The sequence below is a fragment of the Bombyx mori genome, chromosome 11 (genome assembly GCF_030269925.1).
Source record: "Bombyx mori chromosome 11, ASM3026992v2".
Classification (NCBI taxonomy): domain Eukaryota; kingdom Metazoa; phylum Arthropoda; class Insecta; order Lepidoptera; family Bombycidae; genus Bombyx; species Bombyx mori.
In genome coordinates this window covers 6,652,599-6,674,493 of record NC_085117.1, presented here as the reverse complement: position 1 = coordinate 6,674,493, position 21,895 = coordinate 6,652,599, and the positions used below count along the sequence as shown (strand labels likewise).

At 37.4% G+C, this 21,895-nt stretch overlaps 1 protein-coding gene across 4 annotated transcripts in view; it reads right to left on the bottom strand.

Moving 5' to 3' along the window:
• The window catches only part of LOC101744167 (netrin-B), a 249,874-nt gene that overhangs the window by 14,171 nt on the left and 213,808 nt on the right, over positions 1 to 21,895 (bottom strand). For all 4 annotated transcript variants that reach the window (XM_004924107.5, XM_012688689.4, XM_062671047.1 and 1 more), the window contains exon 2: positions 779 to 967. In XM_004924107.5, coding sequence (XP_004924164.2) covers positions 779 to 967 — 189 coding nt within the window. The remainder of the gene's footprint in view (positions 1 to 778; positions 968 to 21,895) is intronic.

Here is a 21,895-nt window from a genome sequence, read left to right as displayed (position 1 = left end):
CACTACTGCTTCGCCACAAAAATAGGCAAGGTGGGTGATACCTACAGGTGCAGCATCACTTTTTTCCTACCTATTCTAGTAGCCTCGTGGGACTATTCTAAATTCACCGAGTTAGTAGGTGAGCTCACGGGGCTTAAACCAGGAGTGTAGCTAACACGAACCCTAGCAAGAGCCGTGCTTCGCAAATCTACCACCGGATCGGAAACGCGACCCACTGAATAGATCCAGCTAGAAACTCAGTGGGATGTGTCTATTGGTTAATTTACTCGTCGAGCCTTTCGTCACAGGTGATGAGTCTGGCGAGGACGGTGACCGGTCAGGCTCACAAGATGCCATGCTAACAGCAAAAGAAATGTTATATAAACACAAGACAACACCCTATTAAGGGCTACCGAAGGATTGCGGGTTTTATTCATTAATTTATTATTGTCCACACTGTCAACAATAAAAAAGTTTAAATGTCTCACGCTGAAACATGAGGTCGAAGACTCCGTTGCCCTGTACAATAGCTGTTCATCGCATCAAACCGAAAAGTGGTATTCGCGGTAGAAATATACAGGACGATAATAACGACCCGTGCGGGCTCACTCTGTCTGTACCCTACAACCAGTAAATGCAAGTCGCACTGTGCTGATATTATTTGATAATTTCAAATTATTTCAACGTTACGTTTGGTACACATATTATGTATATGTATATAGTTTTTAAGGTTTAAAAATTGACTACATAAAATTAAACTTAAATTAAATTTAAAGTGCCAATCTGTACTAATACTCACGTTTGCAAGCCTTCTTGTGAGTGATGGGCTTGGTAGGATCCCTGTAGTATCCTTCCCGGCAGTAATGGCAATGCCTGCCGGCCGTGTAATGCCGGCATTTAAGGCATACGCCGCCACTGTCGCGGCCCGACAGCTTGTAAAGCTCCATGTTGAACCGGCACCGCCGAGCGTGGCCATTGCACGAGCATTCTGTCAAAGAAGCTTTAATTAGTACTTTGGTAGTGAAGAAAAATCTATAAATAAGCGCTTTATTAGTTTAATTTGATGTGTTGGTGTTGTGAAAGGTCATTAAGTGATTCACTAAATGCGCATCAGGTTTTCTAGGTATTATGCCAGCATACCGTGATCGTCATATAGCGGCTTAGATATTATTCTGGTCTATAATAATTACCCGCCATCGTGTGAGCATTGAATGCAAAAAAAGACCATATTTAATCAATGCGTACAATAAAATATTTTACTATATTATATCTATATAAACTAGTCGTAAACTTACGAATTTGAAGCTAAAATCGTAAAATTTAAAAGTAATTACAATTTGTAAAGTTAAATTGAGACCTCTACATTCGAAATATTGGGAGATTGAAACCCAGTTTCCGAGTAAAATAAAAGTATATTGTACAATTTTACGTCTGTGATTCTTGGCAATAATGGCAATGAAATGAATGAGACGAGTTCAGGGGAAAGGGGTTCTTGGAATAACAGTATTAATGATTTTTCCTGATTCTCGTTGCTAGCATTTGTTTGATTGTCATGCTTTTAAAAAAGGGTTGGTTCGATATCGAACCTCATAAAATATTAGAAGCAAGTTATGTATATATTTTAAGTATGTTATATCTTTGAAGATGTTTTAAAATTCTCACATTGTAGGCCTTTTTTCATTTATTTGGACGGGCTCTCGGCGTACCTTTTAATAAGTAATTCCTCGAGCCTATAAAAATATAGAGTAACAAAATTTTAAAACATCTTTGGCTCTTGTTCTAAAATTACTCAGGATTCGTTATTGACAATTTGACATCAAAGAAATTCCGAAGCGCATCGGTAGAACGTAAAGGACTTAAGCGTCATTTGTGAAAAGTATTAAATAATATCAGTATATAATCAGTATATATTCAGTATATAGTCAGTATATATTCAGTATATAGTCAGTATACCTAGTCAGGTCATAAGTATTGTCACACAGTAAAAACTTTTCTTTTAGGATGCTGGCCACAAAAAAGTTTATTGAATTCGAATTTCGAATTGTTCATGAAAATAAAAATGTATACTTTTAGAATTTTACTCATTTTTAAATATGGAGTGGACGCTTAAAGAAGAGCGTGTTGCAGTTATTGCGTTGCATCGTTGCGGTTACGCGCCAATTCAAATTTTAAACATACTGAAAAATTTGAATATAACCAAAAGATTCGTTTATCGTACCATCAAACGATACAATGAAGACTCTAGTGTAGATGACAGGTCAAGAAGTGGTCGCTCTCGGTCTGTTAGGACTCCAGCAGTGATAAAAGCTGTGAAGGCGCGAATTCAAAGAAATCCCAAACGTAAGCAGAAACTGTTGGCCCTTCAGATGGGGTTAAGCAGAACCACGGTGAAAAGGGTGTTAAATGAAGACTTAGGGCTTCGGGCATATCGAAGAAAAACAGGACATCGTTTGAATGCTCGTCTAATGGACCTGAGACTGAAGAGATGCCGCGCTTTGTTGAAGCGGTACGCGGGAAAAAAATATCGGGAAATTCTTTTTTCGGATGAAAAAAATTTTACCGTAGAAGAGAGCTACAACAAACAAAATGATAAGGTGTACGCACACAGTAGTGAAGAAGCGAGCAACCGTATTCCGCGTGTCCAATCCATTTCCATCCTCCATTTTCCATCATTTTCCATCCTCGCTCATGGTATGGTTGGGAGTTTCTTATTGGGGCTTAACAGAGGTACATTTTTGTGAGAAAGGTGTAAAAACGAATGCAGTTGTGTATCAAAATACAGTCCTGACGAACCTTGTGGAACCTGTTTCTCATACCATGTTCAATAACAGGCACTGGGTATTCCAACAAGACTCGGCGCCAGCTCATAGAGCGAAGAGCACACAAGACTGGCTGGCGGCGCGTGAAATCGACTTCATCCGGCACGAAGACTGGCCCTCCTCCAGTCCAGATTTGAATCCGTTAGATTACAAGATATGGCAACACTTGGAGGAAAAGGCGTGCTCAAAGCCTCATCCCAATTTGGAGTCACTCAAGACATCTTTGATTAAGGCAGCCGCCGATATTGACATGGACCTCGTTCGTGCTGCGATAGACGACTGGCCGCGCAGATTGAAGGCCTGTATTCAAAATCACGGAGATAATTTTGAATAAACTTTAGTGTCATAAGAATCTATGTTTTGTTAAGTTCATTTTGGTATATGAATGGTTACATAATGAATAAACTTGTTTCAATTATTTTACATTAAACATGTGACAGAATTTATGACCTGACTAGGTATAATCAGTATATAATACTGCGAAAATCATTTCACACACAGGTGAAACTTTGAAAAATGTCTTTACCGCCGGTATTAAAGTTGATATGGAATGCCTTTTTTATCAGAAAAAAAAAAACTTTGTAACGATGTACAAAATACCACTTTTCAATTTTCTGCTATAGGTTGTAATGAGATGATTTTTTGAATCGATGTGAAATAAACTGCCAAGCAAAAAGCAAACAAAAACATTCACTAAGCAATAACTATTGAAGTATACGTGGAACGTTTATTTGTATATTTTATAAATTTTATATGTTATGATGACTTAATATGATAATATGTAGTTTTAAAATATCAAAAAATATGTCCGAAAATGAACTATGCTCATTAACTAGTTTTCTTTCAGTCAAATTTCAAGTTACACAGATATAAGAGACACAAAATGTTGAAAATATAATCAGGGTATTAATAAAGTGTTCAAGCTCTATCATCAACTTAATACATTATCAGAACTTTTTTATATTCGTTTGTTAGTTTTGTGAAAGAGCAATGGGACACGAAGGTAGTTTCCGCCCCCCGTTTACTTGAGACAACTGATTACGCGCATCATCTGTGGGCTTAGTAAGAGCTTTTTTAACGTTCTCGATAGCGTAAAAGTTAACTCAAATTTGTATGGAGTTGGAAAGTTTACATATGTTTGCCGCTAGGGGCGCTGTACCAATCTATGCAATAAAAATTTGCGATAAAATCTATGCAATAGCTTAAAAGTTCTGTCATATTAATGCAAAAACCAGTTTCTCTCTTTGGCTTTTAAGCTCTTCTGCCGTGACGAAGGGCACATTGTGCAAGGCGCGCGCTCGGATACTAAAACTGTCAACAAGCCATCTGTTACTGAACAAATATTATGAATAAAGTCTCTGCGTACGAGAGAAGACTTATTTTGGTAACGACAATCCCATATACATAGTACACATATGTTGAGACTTTATCGTGTTTTGTTAATTGACAGAAATATTAACAGATCGACAACTTGCGGCAACTTTATAGGGCGAACGTAGTCACTGTTGTTTTTCGCTTTGTTACAAAAAACATATATTGAATTTTGGTTGTTCATTTATTTGTGATATTTCAATGAAGACTTATTCGATTGGCACATGAATTATATTACGTATTGTACTGAAGTATTCCAGATGGTCTGTGCTGTGTTGAGATGTGCGAGTTGACTTGCCCACTCGCCACACTACTCCCCCGGCGAGACCGTGACTACGGGCGATGGTCCTACGGCACGCAACTTCACTGCCTCATCACGACACTACAGTTCATCACAGCCCACGACCGGATCATCAACGCTTGGGGTCACACATCTCCAGCGTGGCAGCTCTGCGTCACATGGATTACTCACGATACAGGCGCAGCATTCAAGCTCAGTCTCGACTCACCGCAGACTTCGAGCACTGGCACTTGCAAGCTAATCTCAGCACGGACAACGATAACTAAATGACACGACCTCCGGTCTCGGAGGGGAGTGATGTGGCGGGTAGCCATCATACAACGCAAGATAATTGACAGATGCCTGAATCTCGCTTACGACATTTTCAAAATAAAGCGCATATATACAAGTTCCGAACAACAACAATCGGACCGTCGGTCTACGGAGCAAATATCACCCGCTCGGTGGAAGATCTTCCCTTCCGTCGTTAATTCCCAAACTGGTGACCTGCGACAGAACAATTGCAGCCTTCACACTTCATCATCACGTCGGGGTCACCAGTGAAGTATTCCAGACGGTCTGTGCTGTGTTGAGATGTGCGAGTTGACTTGGCCACTCGCCACACACAGTACCTAATATTTATAGAAATATCTCGGATCTCCAAAGTATTTTAGATACCTTTCGTTGTGAATATTGTTCAAGCCCTGGCCTAAAAGATAAGGCGTTTGGTGTACTTGTTTCGAGTGATGTGATGGCTCTTCTTCAACCCGTCTCCACCTAATGGTGAGTGTAGGTCTCCTCAAACTGCTTTCAAATCCCGCAGGCAATTTAATGAGTTATTCCACATTATGTGGGTTTAGTGCAGCATGACAATGTTCTCATATCATGCTACATAGGGGTTTGGTATGAGTTTACGAGTGGCCGCATGCCTGAAGTCAGCGCTTCTTGGATGATGCCTCTATATATCCATTTCAACGGGCCATAGGAAATTACTTTTTGTACTTCTTCTTTTATTGCTTCTTTTACTTAATTCATTTTCGGTTCTATGATCTGTATCTTATAAATGTTATTTATCGATTTTTTTCCAATGAAATACGTACTAAAAACATGGCTGGATTTAGAAGTCTGGAGACCTTGGGGCAACAGGGGGTGGAGGCCCACTGGCCCCAAATTATTTTCCAAATAAAATGAGCTATTTTTTTTTTGGTGAGTTTTCCAATAAATAATTTATTGTGAAACCACGTAGATTCTTTTAGTATTTAACAAATACAGTCAAAACCGTTTACTGCGACATCGTTTAATACAACATGCTGGTTATAATAACCTAGAACAAAGGTCCCGGCTGAATGCCATATGACCGCCTTATTGAAAATATTGCTTTCTACGACATTGGTAATAACGACATACCTCATAAAACGACCACATTTAACTAATATTTCGGAGAATTAGATCTGTTAGAACGACCGACTAAGCTGTATTGTAAACAATTTGAATAGGTATCTACATTTGTCTTCAATGGCTATTAAAATCAGGAAAGAAAACAATAGGATTTAGTTTAGTGTAGGGTCTTTTCTAATTCTTAGAAACAAAACACATGCATGCAGTAGAGTCAAAGCCCGCTTCTTCATATCTCTTCAGTTAGTTTGTACTTATCTATACACAAGACGCACCAAAACTTTGTGGAGTTATTCGTGAAGCTTTCAAAATGTCGCAAAGAAAAAGAAAACAAATTAATAATGAAGAAAAATCGCGTATTATGTAAATATATTTTACCAATAATTCCCTATCGATTTGTTTGTACTTGCACGATACACATTAAACATCACCGGTTGTTACGACTATCGGTTTTTACGACTGAATATGAGCAGTCCCTTCGATGTCGTTATAACTGATTTTGACTGTATACATAAATATAATCGGTGACAAGAATTATCTGAAATTAAATTTTGGGAGAAGGAAAATATGTTTACTAGTGTTCACTTGTCGGAATTTGCAAGATTTTTTTTCCAAAGTCTCTATTGTGGGGGTTCTCCGTTTATGGAGGCCCCAGGGCTTTCGCCCCGGTTGTCCTCCCCTAAATCTAGTCCTGACTAGAAATACATTTCCTCTACTTAGTAAAAATAATGTCGAAGTATGTGTAAAGAAAGAAATCTACATCACTAAGGACGTACTTAGATCCTGCAGTGTGGAGCGTAATTTCAAAGCCACTTCCATCACAGTCTCTGACTATGTTATGCACTTCAGATACCAAAATACTTTTTATTTCATTAAACAGATCGTTCGTCGCTTCACACAAAAATATTTTTATCACGAGAGCATACATTAAAAGTTGAATTGAACTAAACAAAAAACTATTGTCTAAACTTTCGATGCAATAAATCTGAGCTGACGTATGAAATGATTTATATCTTTGTTCCATACCATGGGGCGTGAAATATATTACAGATATAGAACACATGTGAGGAGAAGCTAATGAAAATGAAGACGCCTCTAGCGGTCCTGGCGTAGTTAGATAAATAAAAACTAAGCACAAAAAAGCTTCAATTAAAGTAATATTAAAACGTTTCTCTTTAGAGGCATCCCTGAGTTAAAATTTGCGAGGGTTATTGGCAACGAAAACACATATCAGGCAATACTTTACACCGTATTATATCAGTAATACAGGTAATACAATAATACAGACAAACTAATACAGACTTCAGGTTTTTCGAAGGCTTACAAAATAAATTTTAACGTTAATTTGTATTTGTACTTATACATTTAAGAGAGAAAATAAATAAATACTATCTTATACCTTTAAACGAGCAATTCTCGTATTTTAATATAATATAATTATGTATATAATCTGAATCTCGGAAACGGCTCCAACGTTTTTCATAAAATTTAGTATACAGGGGATTTCGGGGGCGATAAATCGATCTAGCTACGATTTATTTTCAGAAAATGTTGTTTTATTCGTGTTTTCAATAATGAACTCTTCTCGGCATCTATTGGCGAAAAATAATAATATTTTTCTTAATTGAGGGCAACTAACCGCTTTAAAGACACAACAAGATGGCGTTTTAAAAAAAAACCGTCATTATCTAGTTATTATTAATATACAATTTATATTTTCTCTATGATGATCATTAATTTCTCTCTTTTTTTTAATCTTGATTGTTTTTTATAAGTTTTTGTTTGCAGTTTTTTTTGTGTATTTTTGTTTTAATATTATTTATCGATATTTTTAATTTATTCACAACCGCTCTTATGCAAGATGTGTTCACACCCATAAGGGTGATATCTATAATGTATTTATTTTTAAATAAGTTCAATGTTTCTGTGTGCAAATTTTATCCAGTTGTGTGAATCTAATAAAAAAATAAAAAACAATTTTTCGTCCGACACCGACATCGGTTAGGAACCGAAAGCGCATCCCGAAGACAGTTATTAGGATGACCAACCACTTCGCCGACGAGAATGAAGACGCTCAAAATGCTGGTGATCATTGTTAGTTATTAGTGAAAAAAAGCCCAAGCTTCCAGCCCTACAACACAACTTGCCTTTAATTCTCTGGAATTTCAAATGTTGCAATACTTAATTTCTGGAGCTGTATTCGAGGCGAAAACATTTCAATTTTCTCATAAACTTATTCTATTATTATACGGTAATACTATGTATTTCAACGAAATTGTTGCTGTGTATTTGAATGTAATGGAATCTATCAATGATAATTAAGCGAATTTCACTCACTACTGGCTGTTAAACCTCTTTTTTTTTATTGCCTTTATAGTCAGACAAAAGAGCATATGGCCCATCTGATGGCGAGTGGTCACCGTCGCCCATGGACTTCAGCAATGCCAGGGGCAGAGCTAAGCCTCTGCCTACCGAGCCAAGCCGTTGCCTAAGGATTCATTATAAATCTACCAATTCATCGTTTCCTTCTTGACAAAGGTAGCAAAACCAAATGTAAATTAATATGTTTAAAATTGAAAAATGTCAGTGGCCTAATTGATAAAATATAAATAAAATTTTCTCAATAAAAAACAGTTATACTCAATTAAGTTCCACTTTCTAATCTGTTCGTCAACCGAATTTCTTTATTTTTTGTTTTGTAGCTATTGAAAATAGATACTCACCTTTCTTATTGTAATTATTTTGTGTCAGATCTTTTGGAATTCGGATACTTTATAGTTTTCGTAGTCAGAAATGATTGAAGTGTTATTCGTCGATATCTTAATACCGTACTCTTGGAGATTTGGGATGTAATGACATAAGGAAGGTCTTCCACCGAGCGAGTGGTATTTCTCGATAGACCAACGGACCAAATGTTAATGTTCGGAACTTGTGTATATGTAAGATTATCTTGAAAATGTCGTTAGCGAGATTCAGGAAATTGCCAAATACCTTGTGTTTCATGGTTGCTACCGCCCCAGAGATAACATATATATCGGAGCGTCGAAAATATTATAATAACTAGCTGATCCGGCAGACTTCGTAGTGCCTCCATCGATAAATAAAAGACCTAAGCTTTTGTATAAAATAAACTTAAAACAAACAAAAGGAATCCGCCCGACGGGGGACGACGCATCAAAGGTAAAACAAAATTGTTATTTTAATTTAATTCCTAGCGTTTTCATATTTATCTACCTTTTAAACCTTCTCTTCCACAAATAATTCAAGACCAAAATTAGCCAAATCGGTCCAGCCGTTCTCGAGTTTTAGCGAGGCTAACGAACAGCAATTCATTTTTATATATATAGATAGATATATAGATAATAAAAACAGCGAGGTTTAATCATAAAAACAGTATTAATTATGCCTACCCGCAAAAATCCATGAAAATATTAAAGCTTGATGACAAGACTTGAGTATTGGCGAGTTTTAGTGATATCAATAAAACTATGTTAGAATTGTAACTAACTCATTAACAAGATATAAGGAAAATGTAATAATGAATCTAAGTCTTTAGTGATTATAATCGAATTTCAATCATTGGTCGAATGCTAGTCTAAATCTATACATATAAATGATTGTACTACAACTACACTAGTTTTCCGTCACGTTTACAAAACTCGATTAATTGTAAGGTAAATGATTGGACGCTCTCCTGTAGCGACCTACGTGCGCTCTCACAGGGCTGTCACATTGCTTATTTAACAGGGAATAATTTTAAAAAAATATGTAAATTTACGGTAGCTACCGTTCCTTTCATTCTATCTTAGATCCTTGAACAGGAATACTGCCTTAATAAACAATTCATATAATTCCATTTGTAGTATTTTTATCAAATGCTCTCTTATCAAATGCTTCTTTTCCTCGACTCTGTACACTGGTTGTAGCTTATAGCTTCATTCTGCTAAGCGCGGTTCGCAAAGCAACCAGATATTCCGATCTAAAGGGCAGACTAGGTGTTGAGCATCCGAGACCCTTACATACGAGCAATGAAATCTTACATCCTAATTAATAAAAGAGAAATTATAAAAGGATTTTCAATTTGCTTTGAAAAGAGTAGCTAAGATATTTTTTGTTAGATCATATTTAGTGAGTTCATACACCAAAGTGAAGGCAGCTGAAGCACAGGCGTATTACGAGATGTCCGACCGACGACTAGAGTCCAAACTCACCGATTAACTAGGTAATCGAACATTTTACATATTACACGCCAAATTCGAATGGGTTTTGAAAAAAATTATGTTTTTTTAGCTTGTGACAACCCTGGCACGTAAGACCAGTGGCATTAGTTAAGCCCTTAAAAACCAGACTGAGCGTGACTTTCAATAAAGACATGTCTCGGAAACGTTTATTTCTCAAAAAAGAATTTAATTTGACCCACATTTTTGTTCAATTCACTGTTCGTTGCTCGTTCGATATTCATATATACAGCGTGTTCGCAAATTAATTCCACTATAGAGACAAAATTATACCGTCTCCTAAAAATAATACTAGCATAACTTGTTATATTGCCGTCAATGGCGATAAGACGAATTACAGGCTGGGCACCACTATTCTCCAGTTCCTATTCTCTACCATAAATGTTTTCCGATTTGACAGGCTTCATAAAAAATTCTGATTTGGATACGATGTCTTATATCGACCTTAAAGTGGGTGGTAAAGCATTTACGTCTACGCACTCTGATACCAAAATATCTAAAAACATGAAGCCTAATTCTCAGTTCTATAGTACAACGGCTGCTCCACCCTTCAAACTGGAACGCATAACTACTTCGCAGCTAAAAGGGGTTGAACCTACTTGTTTGGGCTTACACGACGTCCTACCACCAGTATCTTTTTCATTTGGTAAGCATAAGGAAGCGTAAATAATTACAAAAATCGGATTACACAAGCATTCTTAACGGTGCGAGAATTTTAATTAAGAACATAAAGCAATCCGGCAAAGGTATAAGGGTGCCTGCAACTAAATTAATTTAGCAGACGGTAATTTGTTAATGAATAATTTTCACATGTAACGCTTAATGGGATTCATATGATCCTGTAAGCGATGAAAGGCTGTGAGTAGGGGCCGGAGCAATCCGCGGCGGGTCCAGTGTCCCCCAGTGAAACTTTGTTATCAACTATATTCAATCGCATTGACAAACTACCTCAAAATGTTTTTTCGTTTATTATTTCCCTAGAGAGCAAAAGGGACGATGTCCGTTAAGTTTTTGGCAAATGACGGGGTGTTTATAGTGTTGTGGCATAGAAATTACTTATTCAAAAAATACCTGTTGGTGTGCCTCAGCGAGTAAATTAACAACCCACAGACACAGCCCACTGAGTTTCTCGCGGACTCTTCTCAGTGGGTCGGGTTTCCAATCCGGTGGTAGATTCTGTGAAGCACTGCTCCTGCTAGGGCCAGTGTTAGCAGCACCTCCGGTTTGAGCACTGAGAGCTTACTTACACGCTAGGGTAAAGCCGATATAGCCTCTCAAGGCTTATCAGTGTTGGTAGGAAAAAAAGGTATGTCTCCAATTGTGCACAAAGACGCGGCCATTCCAAAAACGGTTTTGTTTAATTATCATGTTAAGTTTACAAACTATGTATAATTTTCTTAGGCCTACCCTGCGTTCACCCTACTACCTACGTCATCGCCACGGGGTCGAATATTGGAGGGTGCTCCGAATTGCCACACTCCAGTTAACGAGTTTATTAATTCGATTAATTCTGAATGTTCGGAAACATCCGCTTAATATCTCCCGGTGCCCGCGTCAGACGATGTTAAACTTATTAAGGCTGCAGGGCGAAAGCTTAGAACTTTAGTGAAAGTTAGGGACGTCTGCCAAATTGGATTCTGATGGCTTGATTTTTAAGCTAGACTTTAGATTAAATACACAACGCGAATGAAATATCTGCAGAGGTTCCCCTAGACAATGTTATAGTATAATATATGATGGATACCTATATAGTATATGATGGACCACAAAACTTCCGCTAGATCCCATACCTTTGTGGGCTTTTCCAGAAGCGTTGAAGCTATAATAGTATAAAGTAATATTGTCTGGAGATTCTAAGCGATCGATATATTATTTTACTGGTTTATATAAATATACATATATAATTACTACCGGGGTATCACTAACGACGTATCTATGAACTACCTTAACATAAACGAAGGTCTCATACTGTTTTGTCAAGTCATAATATAAAGCTTGTCAGAGCCCGGTTTTATTTATTTATTTGATTTTATATTGCATTACATTACGTGCACTATCAGTAATTCTTCAATTGAGACTTTTTGCATGTTTTATCGAAACGTACACTTGTCTCGTGCAAATATTGGAATGGTTTATTACTAATTTATTACATTTCATCATTTAAAACATAAAACATATTTATTTGATTGATAAAAAACTGACTGATTCTTCTTCTTTTTTGTCTCCACCTTAACTCACCAGGTGGGGTCGGCACACCGATTTTTTCTGTACCAATCTCCTCTATCACTTCTCTTTCTCTCATATCGTCGTTCACATACTCCATCCATGTCTTTTTCGGTCGACCTCTTCCCCGTCTACCTCGAACTACCATTTCCATACATCTCCTAATCACATGCATCCCCTCTCTACGCATCACAAAAAAGTGTCTGATTGCTTGCATGTAATTAGTGTTTGCGATATTTTTGTGTTACATTGCTGTTGGCTGTTACCACGAATAAACATTTCAGAAAGGTAGGGTAAATGGGAAATTATTGGGAATGGCGTCTCAGTATCTGTCAAACGTCGGAACGGCATGGCGGGGGGCCATCTGTCATAGTCCCAGTACGACACTGATTGACAAATGAGATGGAGCCAACAGCCGGCGACGTGAAGGTTTTTACCCGGCTTATACCGTACCCGGAATCCGTTTGTTTACTGACCGGTTTACGGTTAATTAATTTTGTGAAAATTTACTTGATTTCGTTTTTTTAAATTGAGATTGTTTGTATATATGTAAGTTGGTAGCTAATTTAGCGTATCGTTTACAATCTGTGAGATATTTATTGCGTTCAAAATTTCACAATGTCATGACGATAAGATTTGAAAATTGTTTCATTCTCAATTTGTAATATGTACATTAATTTTGAAGGAAAGTAGGTACCTAATCGTGCGTCTATATGACACACGTAACACTGACTATACCCATGAAATACGACTTCATTCAATACTTAAATTCTGTCAGTGATATCGAGCAATGGTAATTCAGGTTTTGATAAATATTGACTTTCATAACTATTAACGTTCGGCGAACCGTGAATTCTTTTGCTCATATTAGGTAAATTTAGTTATTCACATATGTATATCCTGCACATCACTGCATATAAAATTCACTGTTGAGACATTGCTTGATGAGACAAAAGTTGCCTTGAAGCATGAGGTATTTTTTGGTCAGTGGCTTAGTTTCTATGTCCTTCTAATTCGATAACTTATTTGAGTCCTTTATGAATAAATTCACTCCCGAGAAGTATACAATTAATCCACAAGCGTTGCTCAAACGATTTAAACTAATTTGCGACCATAAAACAATGTTTATATCAGCGTCAGGATACAATGGAACATCAATAATCGGGGTGAAGCTTAGTAAATCAGTTTAATCTGAACGCGGTGAGTAAACCGGCCGATCGCCAACTGGGTGCCCGCGATTACCGCCTATAAATCACACTTTGGACAAATGCCAAACTGGGATACGCGATTGTGGGTTGTCAGGTACAAAAAAAAACAAGAAAATTATCGGAGTTTATTGGAAAAAAAGTTCAGACAAATAACAACACGTGAGCCTTTATAAATCATAGACATAGTTAAAACGGTGTTTTAAATCGAAATTTAGATATATGAATTACGTCGACTGTTTATCAAACGATTTCCTTTTTTTTGTCTAGTAGCTATTGATGAGTCTCAATACTATTTATCAATAGAAAATGGTCAGTCCCTTTAAAATTTCAACAACAAAACAAGAAGGAAAATGTAATAAATTAACCCAAGCCTTGATGTGTCAGTGATTAGGGTCGAATTTCGATCGGTAGTAATTGAACTACCAGTCTTTTTTTATATTATTGAAGGGGTGGGATTTTCTTACAGCTGCCCGAGAGCTTCCGAAGGAGACTCAACAACTCAAGAGCAGCTGCTTTGCCAATTAATCTATTATCGGATCGGAATCGCGACCCGCTGAGAAGATCCGGTGAGAAACTCAGGGATATGATGCATGGGTTAGGATGCACGTCGACCTCTTTTTCGAGTTCGACGAGTACGGTTACCGCGGTTCCTGAGCCTGCTCCTAGTTTTAGAGCTGAAAGCATCTAATGCTAAGGTTATTGGATCTGATGGATCCGTAAGGACGTGTCTAGGGCGTCGACGGTGACTGGCTCCTGCGTGATCAGGAAACTACCAGTCTTGCGCTTGCAGCTTCGCTCGTGTATATTTTTTTTTTTTTTTTTTATTGCTTCGATGAGTGGACGAGCTCAATATATCTTTTGTATAGCGTGGATGAACACTCGTTTTAGCAGTGGAAGGAGCAAAGATAGCCTATATTCTGTTCCAGGACCCAAATCCACTCCATAATGAATTTTGTTTAAATCGGTTATATAGTTTGAGCGTGAAAACGTTACAAATAGACTCAGCTATTATCCTATTTATAATATAGGTGTGTATTTTTAATTTATCTTTGGATCTTAAGGGTAGTAATATGCCTGGCTATGAATCAGAAGCTATGGATTCGCGAGCCCGGCTTCCCCGATCAGTGACTTCTATTGGTCTGTTCCTTAGTATCTCTAATTCCTGTGTTAAGTACTGTTGACGCCAGGTTTGGACCCGAATAATGAAGTACGTTTCACATGGATACGGAATCCGACCGAGAATCGAATCCGGGCTCTTAGGTACAGTAGTCAGGATCTTTGGCAGCCCAAATGACCGATGCCATAAAAATATATCAAGAGGTGCAGTAACAGCCACGTTCCAGTATCTATGACCTCTGTTGTTAGTTTTGAGGTGCTGCATAATAATATTAATTCCACGTTTTATAGTTATCGATTCATTTTAACAATAAAATAATACAGGAAATCATTAAAAATAGGATTTTTTTAAAGTTTGCAACCCCACAGCACCGTTGTCCTCAGTGCAACACCGGCTGTGTAATTAGTTCGTGATTTATACAACACACCTTTTTACTCTCATATCGATACTTAGCGAATAGTTCACGCATTAGATTAGCAACAGGACCAAAACATCGGCGTTGTAGTGTTGCCAAGTATTTTAATGTTTGATTTTCACGCCTTTTCCGTCAAAAAATAGTATCTCTTAAATGTAGTTATCTATATTTATTAGTAATATATGAAATTCTCCTGTCGTCCGAAATAGCTCAATAGATTCTCATGAAATTTTGTGTGCATATCGGGTAAGTCTGAGAATCGGTCAACATATATTTTTCAAAACTCTAAATGAGTCGTCTATTATCAAAGGTGGCAATCTGTGCATTTGGACAAAAAAATGTTATTGATATGTCAATACAGATTGATTTGAATATAATCGTCTCCTTCAAAGAATACGGTTCAAAACCTGCATTAAATAAAGGTTAATACTTAACCTGTTATTTATCTAAGATGTCGTTCAGAAGAGTTGTGTGACTGCCAATGGAATACAAAGTCAATAATTCGTTTTTCTGATTTACCAATAATTGTCCAAAAGTCACATTGCCGGCTTTGATAATAGTCGACTCAAATGTTAAAGGTGTTCCACCCAAAAACAAAAAAAGATTGCCTAGAAGTAATGTATATGGCAAAACACTGTTTGCCGGGTCAGCTTGTATAATATATAGAGATAGCAGAATTGAGATAACATATACAATGTTTATGTTAATTAAGTTTATCTGAAAGTCAATTAAAGACACGTATTTAGTTTAGTGGCTAGTTCTTCTTCTACAAGCCTCGAGTTTATTTCCTGAATATCCTTTAGTTTTTTTTCCAAAGAGATTTACTACCTATTTAGGTATGTAGAGAAAACAAACCAAAACTATTCGGGGTTGATATTGTTGGAGCATTAAGCTGCACGTATTTTATTTGACAAACAAAAAAAAACACATTGTTCGACTTCACTACCGGAAAAACGGCCTTATTCTAAAAATCCGGCATTATTAAAATTTAAAGTGTCATCTTGTAAAGTGTATTATACAATACACATAAACATTACTCATGTTTTGCTGTCCATCACCTCTTTGGCTGAGGGAGGCACGCTGTGCGAATGAATAATACATTTCGCAATTGTACAAGAGACGCTTCAACGCCGATTAAAAGGGCGTGTCTTCAGTCGAGTTAGAACAGCGGGTATCCGATTGATCGAATTGTGTAATAATTCAAACATTCAAAAAGTAAATCCGCACTTTTGGATAGAATGGTATACGCATGAGAACGCTGTTGCTTATTAAATGTGTAATTCTTTAGTTTTACGACAAAGGACAAAAACGAGTAGAGATACCGTATGGATAGGTAGGTATCAATCACCGCTCTGTCTCTTTCCACCATCACGGAATGGAGTTTAAAAAATGAGATCGTTATAACGATCGCCCCTGTGTGTATGTTATATAAAAAAATGGAAGTTGTCTTAAAAGCGGGTTGCCGATATCACATTGTAATGTGTATGTACTGCTGTAAACACTTACTACGTAGAGTAGTTTACTACTACTCCCTACTTACTACTCCTACTACTACTAGTACTTCTACTACCACTACTACTACTAGTACTACTCTTACACCTACTACTACTAGTGCTACTATTAATCCTACTACTACTAGTACTACTACTACTCCTAGTAGTACTACTACTACTTGTACTACTCCTACTATGTACTACTAGCTAATACGCACCGTGGTTTACTACATGCTAACACGTTAGTAAAAAATTAAAAAGCTTTCATTATCCGCTGCTGCTATCTCTTCTCTCGTCACTTTGACCACACCATAGCTCGTAAGGAATGCATTGATTCCCCCAAGAGACGTGCTCGACTGATTATCCGACCAAATAAATATTACATGAGAACCGATACGGAGGCTTCACGTGTTGTACGTTTCGACATGACCGGTTTATAAGATCTGTCATTTACATTTTAATATTCTGTTTGTAGATTTAAATGCACTAGTTTATGTAAGGGATCGAAATTCGACTAAACTAACTGTTTTTTATTTTATTTTTATTTTTATTGCTTAAATGGTTGGACGAGCTCACAGCCCACCTGGTGTTAAGTGGTTACTGGAGCCCATAGACATCTACAAATTAAATGCGCCACCCACCTTCAGATATAAGTTCTAAGATCTCAGTATAGTTACAACGGCTGCCCTACCCTTCAAACCGAAACGCATTACTACTTCACGGCAGAGATAGGCAGGGTGGTGGTACCTACCCGCGCGGACTTACAAGAGGTCCTACCACCAGTACTTACCCAAATTATAATTTTGCGGGTTTGATTTTTATTACACGATGTTATTCTTACACCGTGGAAGTCAATCGTGAACATTGGTTGAGTACGTATTTCATTAGTAAAATTGGTACCCGCCTGCGGGGTTCGAACACCGGTACATCGCTACATACGAATGCACCGGACGTCTTATCCTTTAGGCCACGACGACTTCATAAACTTAACTGAAACTGATGATACTTAATTTCGAGAGGTGAAAGGGTATTTATTTGGTTTAAGCGACATTTCGCTTAATACGCGACATTTATCTTTGCAATTAAATATGCCTTTTATTTGGTATTTGCATCAACAGCTGTTAATTGAACTTCAATTAAGTTTACTCCATTCAAACGACTGAAGAAGTACAATGATGTACAATGTCACTGTTTAAGACGATAGTGAGTCCTAGTCCTGCGAAATTAGTGCTCCATACAAGTCTTTTTTTTATATTTACTAACTATCACGCCACCTTAACTGGTCCCGTGATAAGTTCGTAAAGAACTTGTGTTACAGGTACCAGATACGGAAATAAATGTAAGATTTTTATTATACACATACACATATTTAATTTACATCCATAACCCTGGAAAAGACATTTATATTTATCATACAAATATCTTCCCTTGGCGGGATTCGAACCCGCGACCCCCTTGGGTAGTGACCATGTCACTTACCACTACACCAGACGGCCGTTGTTTTGTTATGATATTTTTTTCCAAATTTTAAACTTTAAATGGATCTCCCCCTCGATTTGTTAGATACGTCAAAAGCTCAGGCTGTAGAGCGCGTCGAATAATCAGATAAATTTACAGTCATAGATTCTCAGCTTCAGAATTATCTTTATCCGCAGTCGGGTAAAATAGGAAAATCGGTTAATAAACAAATCAGAGAACTAGACCTAAATTATGGACAAGACGTAATTTTTGCTGCAGACGAAAGCTCAACTCCCGTGTCACTGGATGTTGAGTGGGTTCCAGAATCTATAAACATCATATCCGACACAAGACTGTTTCGTGGCCGAAATAGTACTTTTCCTACTAATTCGGTAGGCAGCGGCTTGGCTCTGCCCTTGGCATTGCTGAAGTCCATGGGCGACGGTAACCACTCACCATCAGGTGGGCCGTATGCTCGTCTGCCTCCAAAGACAATAAAAAAAAAAGCCCTTAGGCTATTTCAGCTTCTCGCGGACGGATAGATGAGCTCACGGGGTCAACCTGAGAGAATTTGCTAACACTAGCCATAGCAATAGCAACAGCAGAATCGCTACCCACTGAGAATTTTCGCGAGAAACTCAGTGGGCTAGATTACTTGTGTTGCCTCCACTATGTATGACGGGCACAATAAGACCACGGAATTGCTTTAGAATTTAGATCAACGCTTCAGATGCAAATGACCACCGGAGCTGTTGTTGGACGGTTATTGTAACGATAGTGCCTACGACCACATATTCGAACGTGGGCGATGTTATTCTAACTATAAAGATGATGATTTCGAGAACGGAATCTGCATTCACTGGTCATTCTCGTATATTAAGACTAGATTTTCCTAATTCTTAATGGTAATCTAATTCTAATCTTACTGGTGGTAGGACCTCCCGTGAGTCCGCACGGGTAGGTACCACCTCCCTGCCTATTTCAGCCGTGAAGCAGTAATGCGTTTCGGCTTGAAGGGTGGGGCAGCCGTTGTAACTGTACTGAGACCTTAGAACTTATATCTCAAGGTGCGTGGCACATTAACGTTGTAGATGTCTATGGGCTTCAGTAACCACTTAAAACCAGGTGGGCTGTGAGCACGTCCACTCATCAAAGCAATAAAAAAAAAATGTGGTGTCGTGGGACACCAGGTAGGAACGAAGTTCCTTCTGCTAATGTAGAATCGACACAATTTGCAAAAAAAATCGTGCTCAATTTTATGTAGGTTTTCTTGATTTTTCTCTTAAATTTTGCTGATTAGTTTTTATTTAAGTACAGAAAGTATTTAGGAAATTCAGTATTTTAGGAAATAATAAATTACGTAAAATAGAAAGAGAATGGATGAGAGAACGAAAAGAAAGAGGGAGAAAGAGAAAGGTATTATACACTACTCGCTTGTGTATGCGACTGTCGCGCCTGCGCACGTCTCATTTAATGGTTTTATTCCACGCACTTTTTTCCACGGATTTTTTCTTACGGTTTTACTATCACATTTTTTTCAGTTCGGTCGCGCAGCAAAATCCCTATCCCCTTCAAGCCTGCCGTAAGGAACTTCGTTCCAAAAAAACATTCCAAAAGTGTGTAGTGCCGTAGATAGGTGAACGAGCTGACAGCCCACTTAGCGCTCAGTGGCTAGCGGAGCAGCACATAAACATCACAATGTCCACACTTAAATGCATTATACATAACATTAAACAACTTGTATTAAGCTATTAGAGTAAATGTCGAAGTACAGAAAAATAATTAATATTCCAAAAAAAATATGTTGAGTAAACACTTACTTAACTTCTTTAAACAAACTGAACTATTGCCAAGTAGCAAAAAATGGCGTCAACGAATTATACTCGTAAGAGTTTTGTGATTTAATTTTGTTTCTAATTAATATTGATATTAATTTGATACACGTATAAATCAAGAGAAAATATTTTTTAATTGCTCTAATTAGGAAAATTAGATTCAGGTTTTTCTGGTGTTTGGCGGCTATCAGAACTGATAGACACTATATCACAAAACAACAAAAAATGCAGTTTTACAATGATATACCTCTCTAACATATCTCTCTAACAGTAAGCATTTTTGACTCTATCGAAACAAAGCAATAGAACAGCTACAAGAGTTACAGACAGACTTGCCTTCTTAGGGTCCTAAATAATTGTACCACATATCGTAACATACAGACAGACTGACTTTAAGATAAATTTATATCACAGCCCGGGTCTATCTATAGCCTTCAGCCTCATAAAGGGCTTTTGCGTTGAAACTACTCCAAAGCCCCGTGATTCATAATATTTTTGGCAAACAAACAAACTCTCCCCAATTATTTGTTTTTTTTTTAAATGTGTACTTAAATAAATTGTGCGTGATTTCCATTAAAAATATGAGCTGCTTTGATCAGATGCCGGCGGGGAGGATTTAATATGCAACCTGCACAGTTCAAAGCGAAACTCCGAAACAGAAATTAAGTGCGAGACTAGTATAAAACGTAAGCGGAGAGCGGATTGTGCGTTGTTGCTAGGATTTATTTTCACGAAAAGAACAAAAAACCTACAAGAAGTCGCGGGAAAGTAACTTACTAAAATCTATATCCTAGACGTCCATAATAAATTTAAAATGAATAATTTACTTTAAAAAAAATCCGCATATGATATAGGAAGGATTTATAGGAAGTCAACTATAGGAAGTCATTGAGTCTAAAAAAGAAGTAGGTAATAGGTATTCCTACGCGACGAAAGCGATGCGTCATTATCGGTGTTTGAAAACGAAATCATTGTTTTGAGAAAATATATGCATCGTATAATGAAGATCATAACCCCCAATCCCCCAAAATTGCACGTGTACGTACTAAAATCCTAGCTGTTTCTGCCGCGAATTATATGATTTAAAGGATACACAGTTGTTGTGCCACACAGTTGAGACCGTCGATCTCATTTCTCAAGATGGGTGGTACAGATTCACACCGTGATTTCTAAAGGCCTTGAGCTAAAAACTCAAGCAAATCTTTGGTCTGTTTGTAATGTCTACAATAATTCTATCCGCAAGTTGTAGAACCAACCGTACTCGTCGAACTCGGCAAATAGTTCGACGTGCAACCTAATCCACATATCAGCCCACTGCAAATCCCAACCCTCTTGGCTGAGCATTTTCTCGCTCACCTGTCCTGGTGAAACTACAAAGACCTTCGGGACAACAGTAATCCTTCCTTTCTAAAAAAAAAATTATACAAAACTTATTAGATCTCATGAGCTTGGGCCAAGCTCGCAAACAGAGCAAATATCATTTTATTCATATCCGCTTTTATAATTTTCTTAAATATTCTGCAATTATTTTATTTTTCAAATGTTTTATTATACTTTATTTTCGTTCTTAATTACGTTTACGTGGTTGACAAAATTTTATTAAATATAATTGGTTGTTACCCCAATATTTCGTTTAAAACATTGTTTCAATAATTCGACAGTAGCTTTTTGCTTTTTTGTTATTTTTTGACTTCAACAGATTGTTCAGCGTTGAATCAAGCCGTAAACACGTCATTACGGATCCTCTCGATCCATTAACGGGTGGAGATATTTACTTTGTAGATGTTTATGGGCTCTAGTAACCATTTAACAACAGGTGGGTGGTGAGTTCATCCACCTAGCTAAGCATTAAAAAAAAAGATAACGATACTGCTGGTTCTCCAATGAACCCCTTAGGGATATTTTACAATACCCATGGTATGAGATGAGACGCTGCGATTCTAAGTACACAGCCGCGTCTGCCATAATTTCAGTTCTATTGTACGCTCTTCTCTTTGTATGCATTGAGAATTGGGAAATGAATATCGAACGGACTGACTCTGGGTCCGCAGTTGATAATCGAGT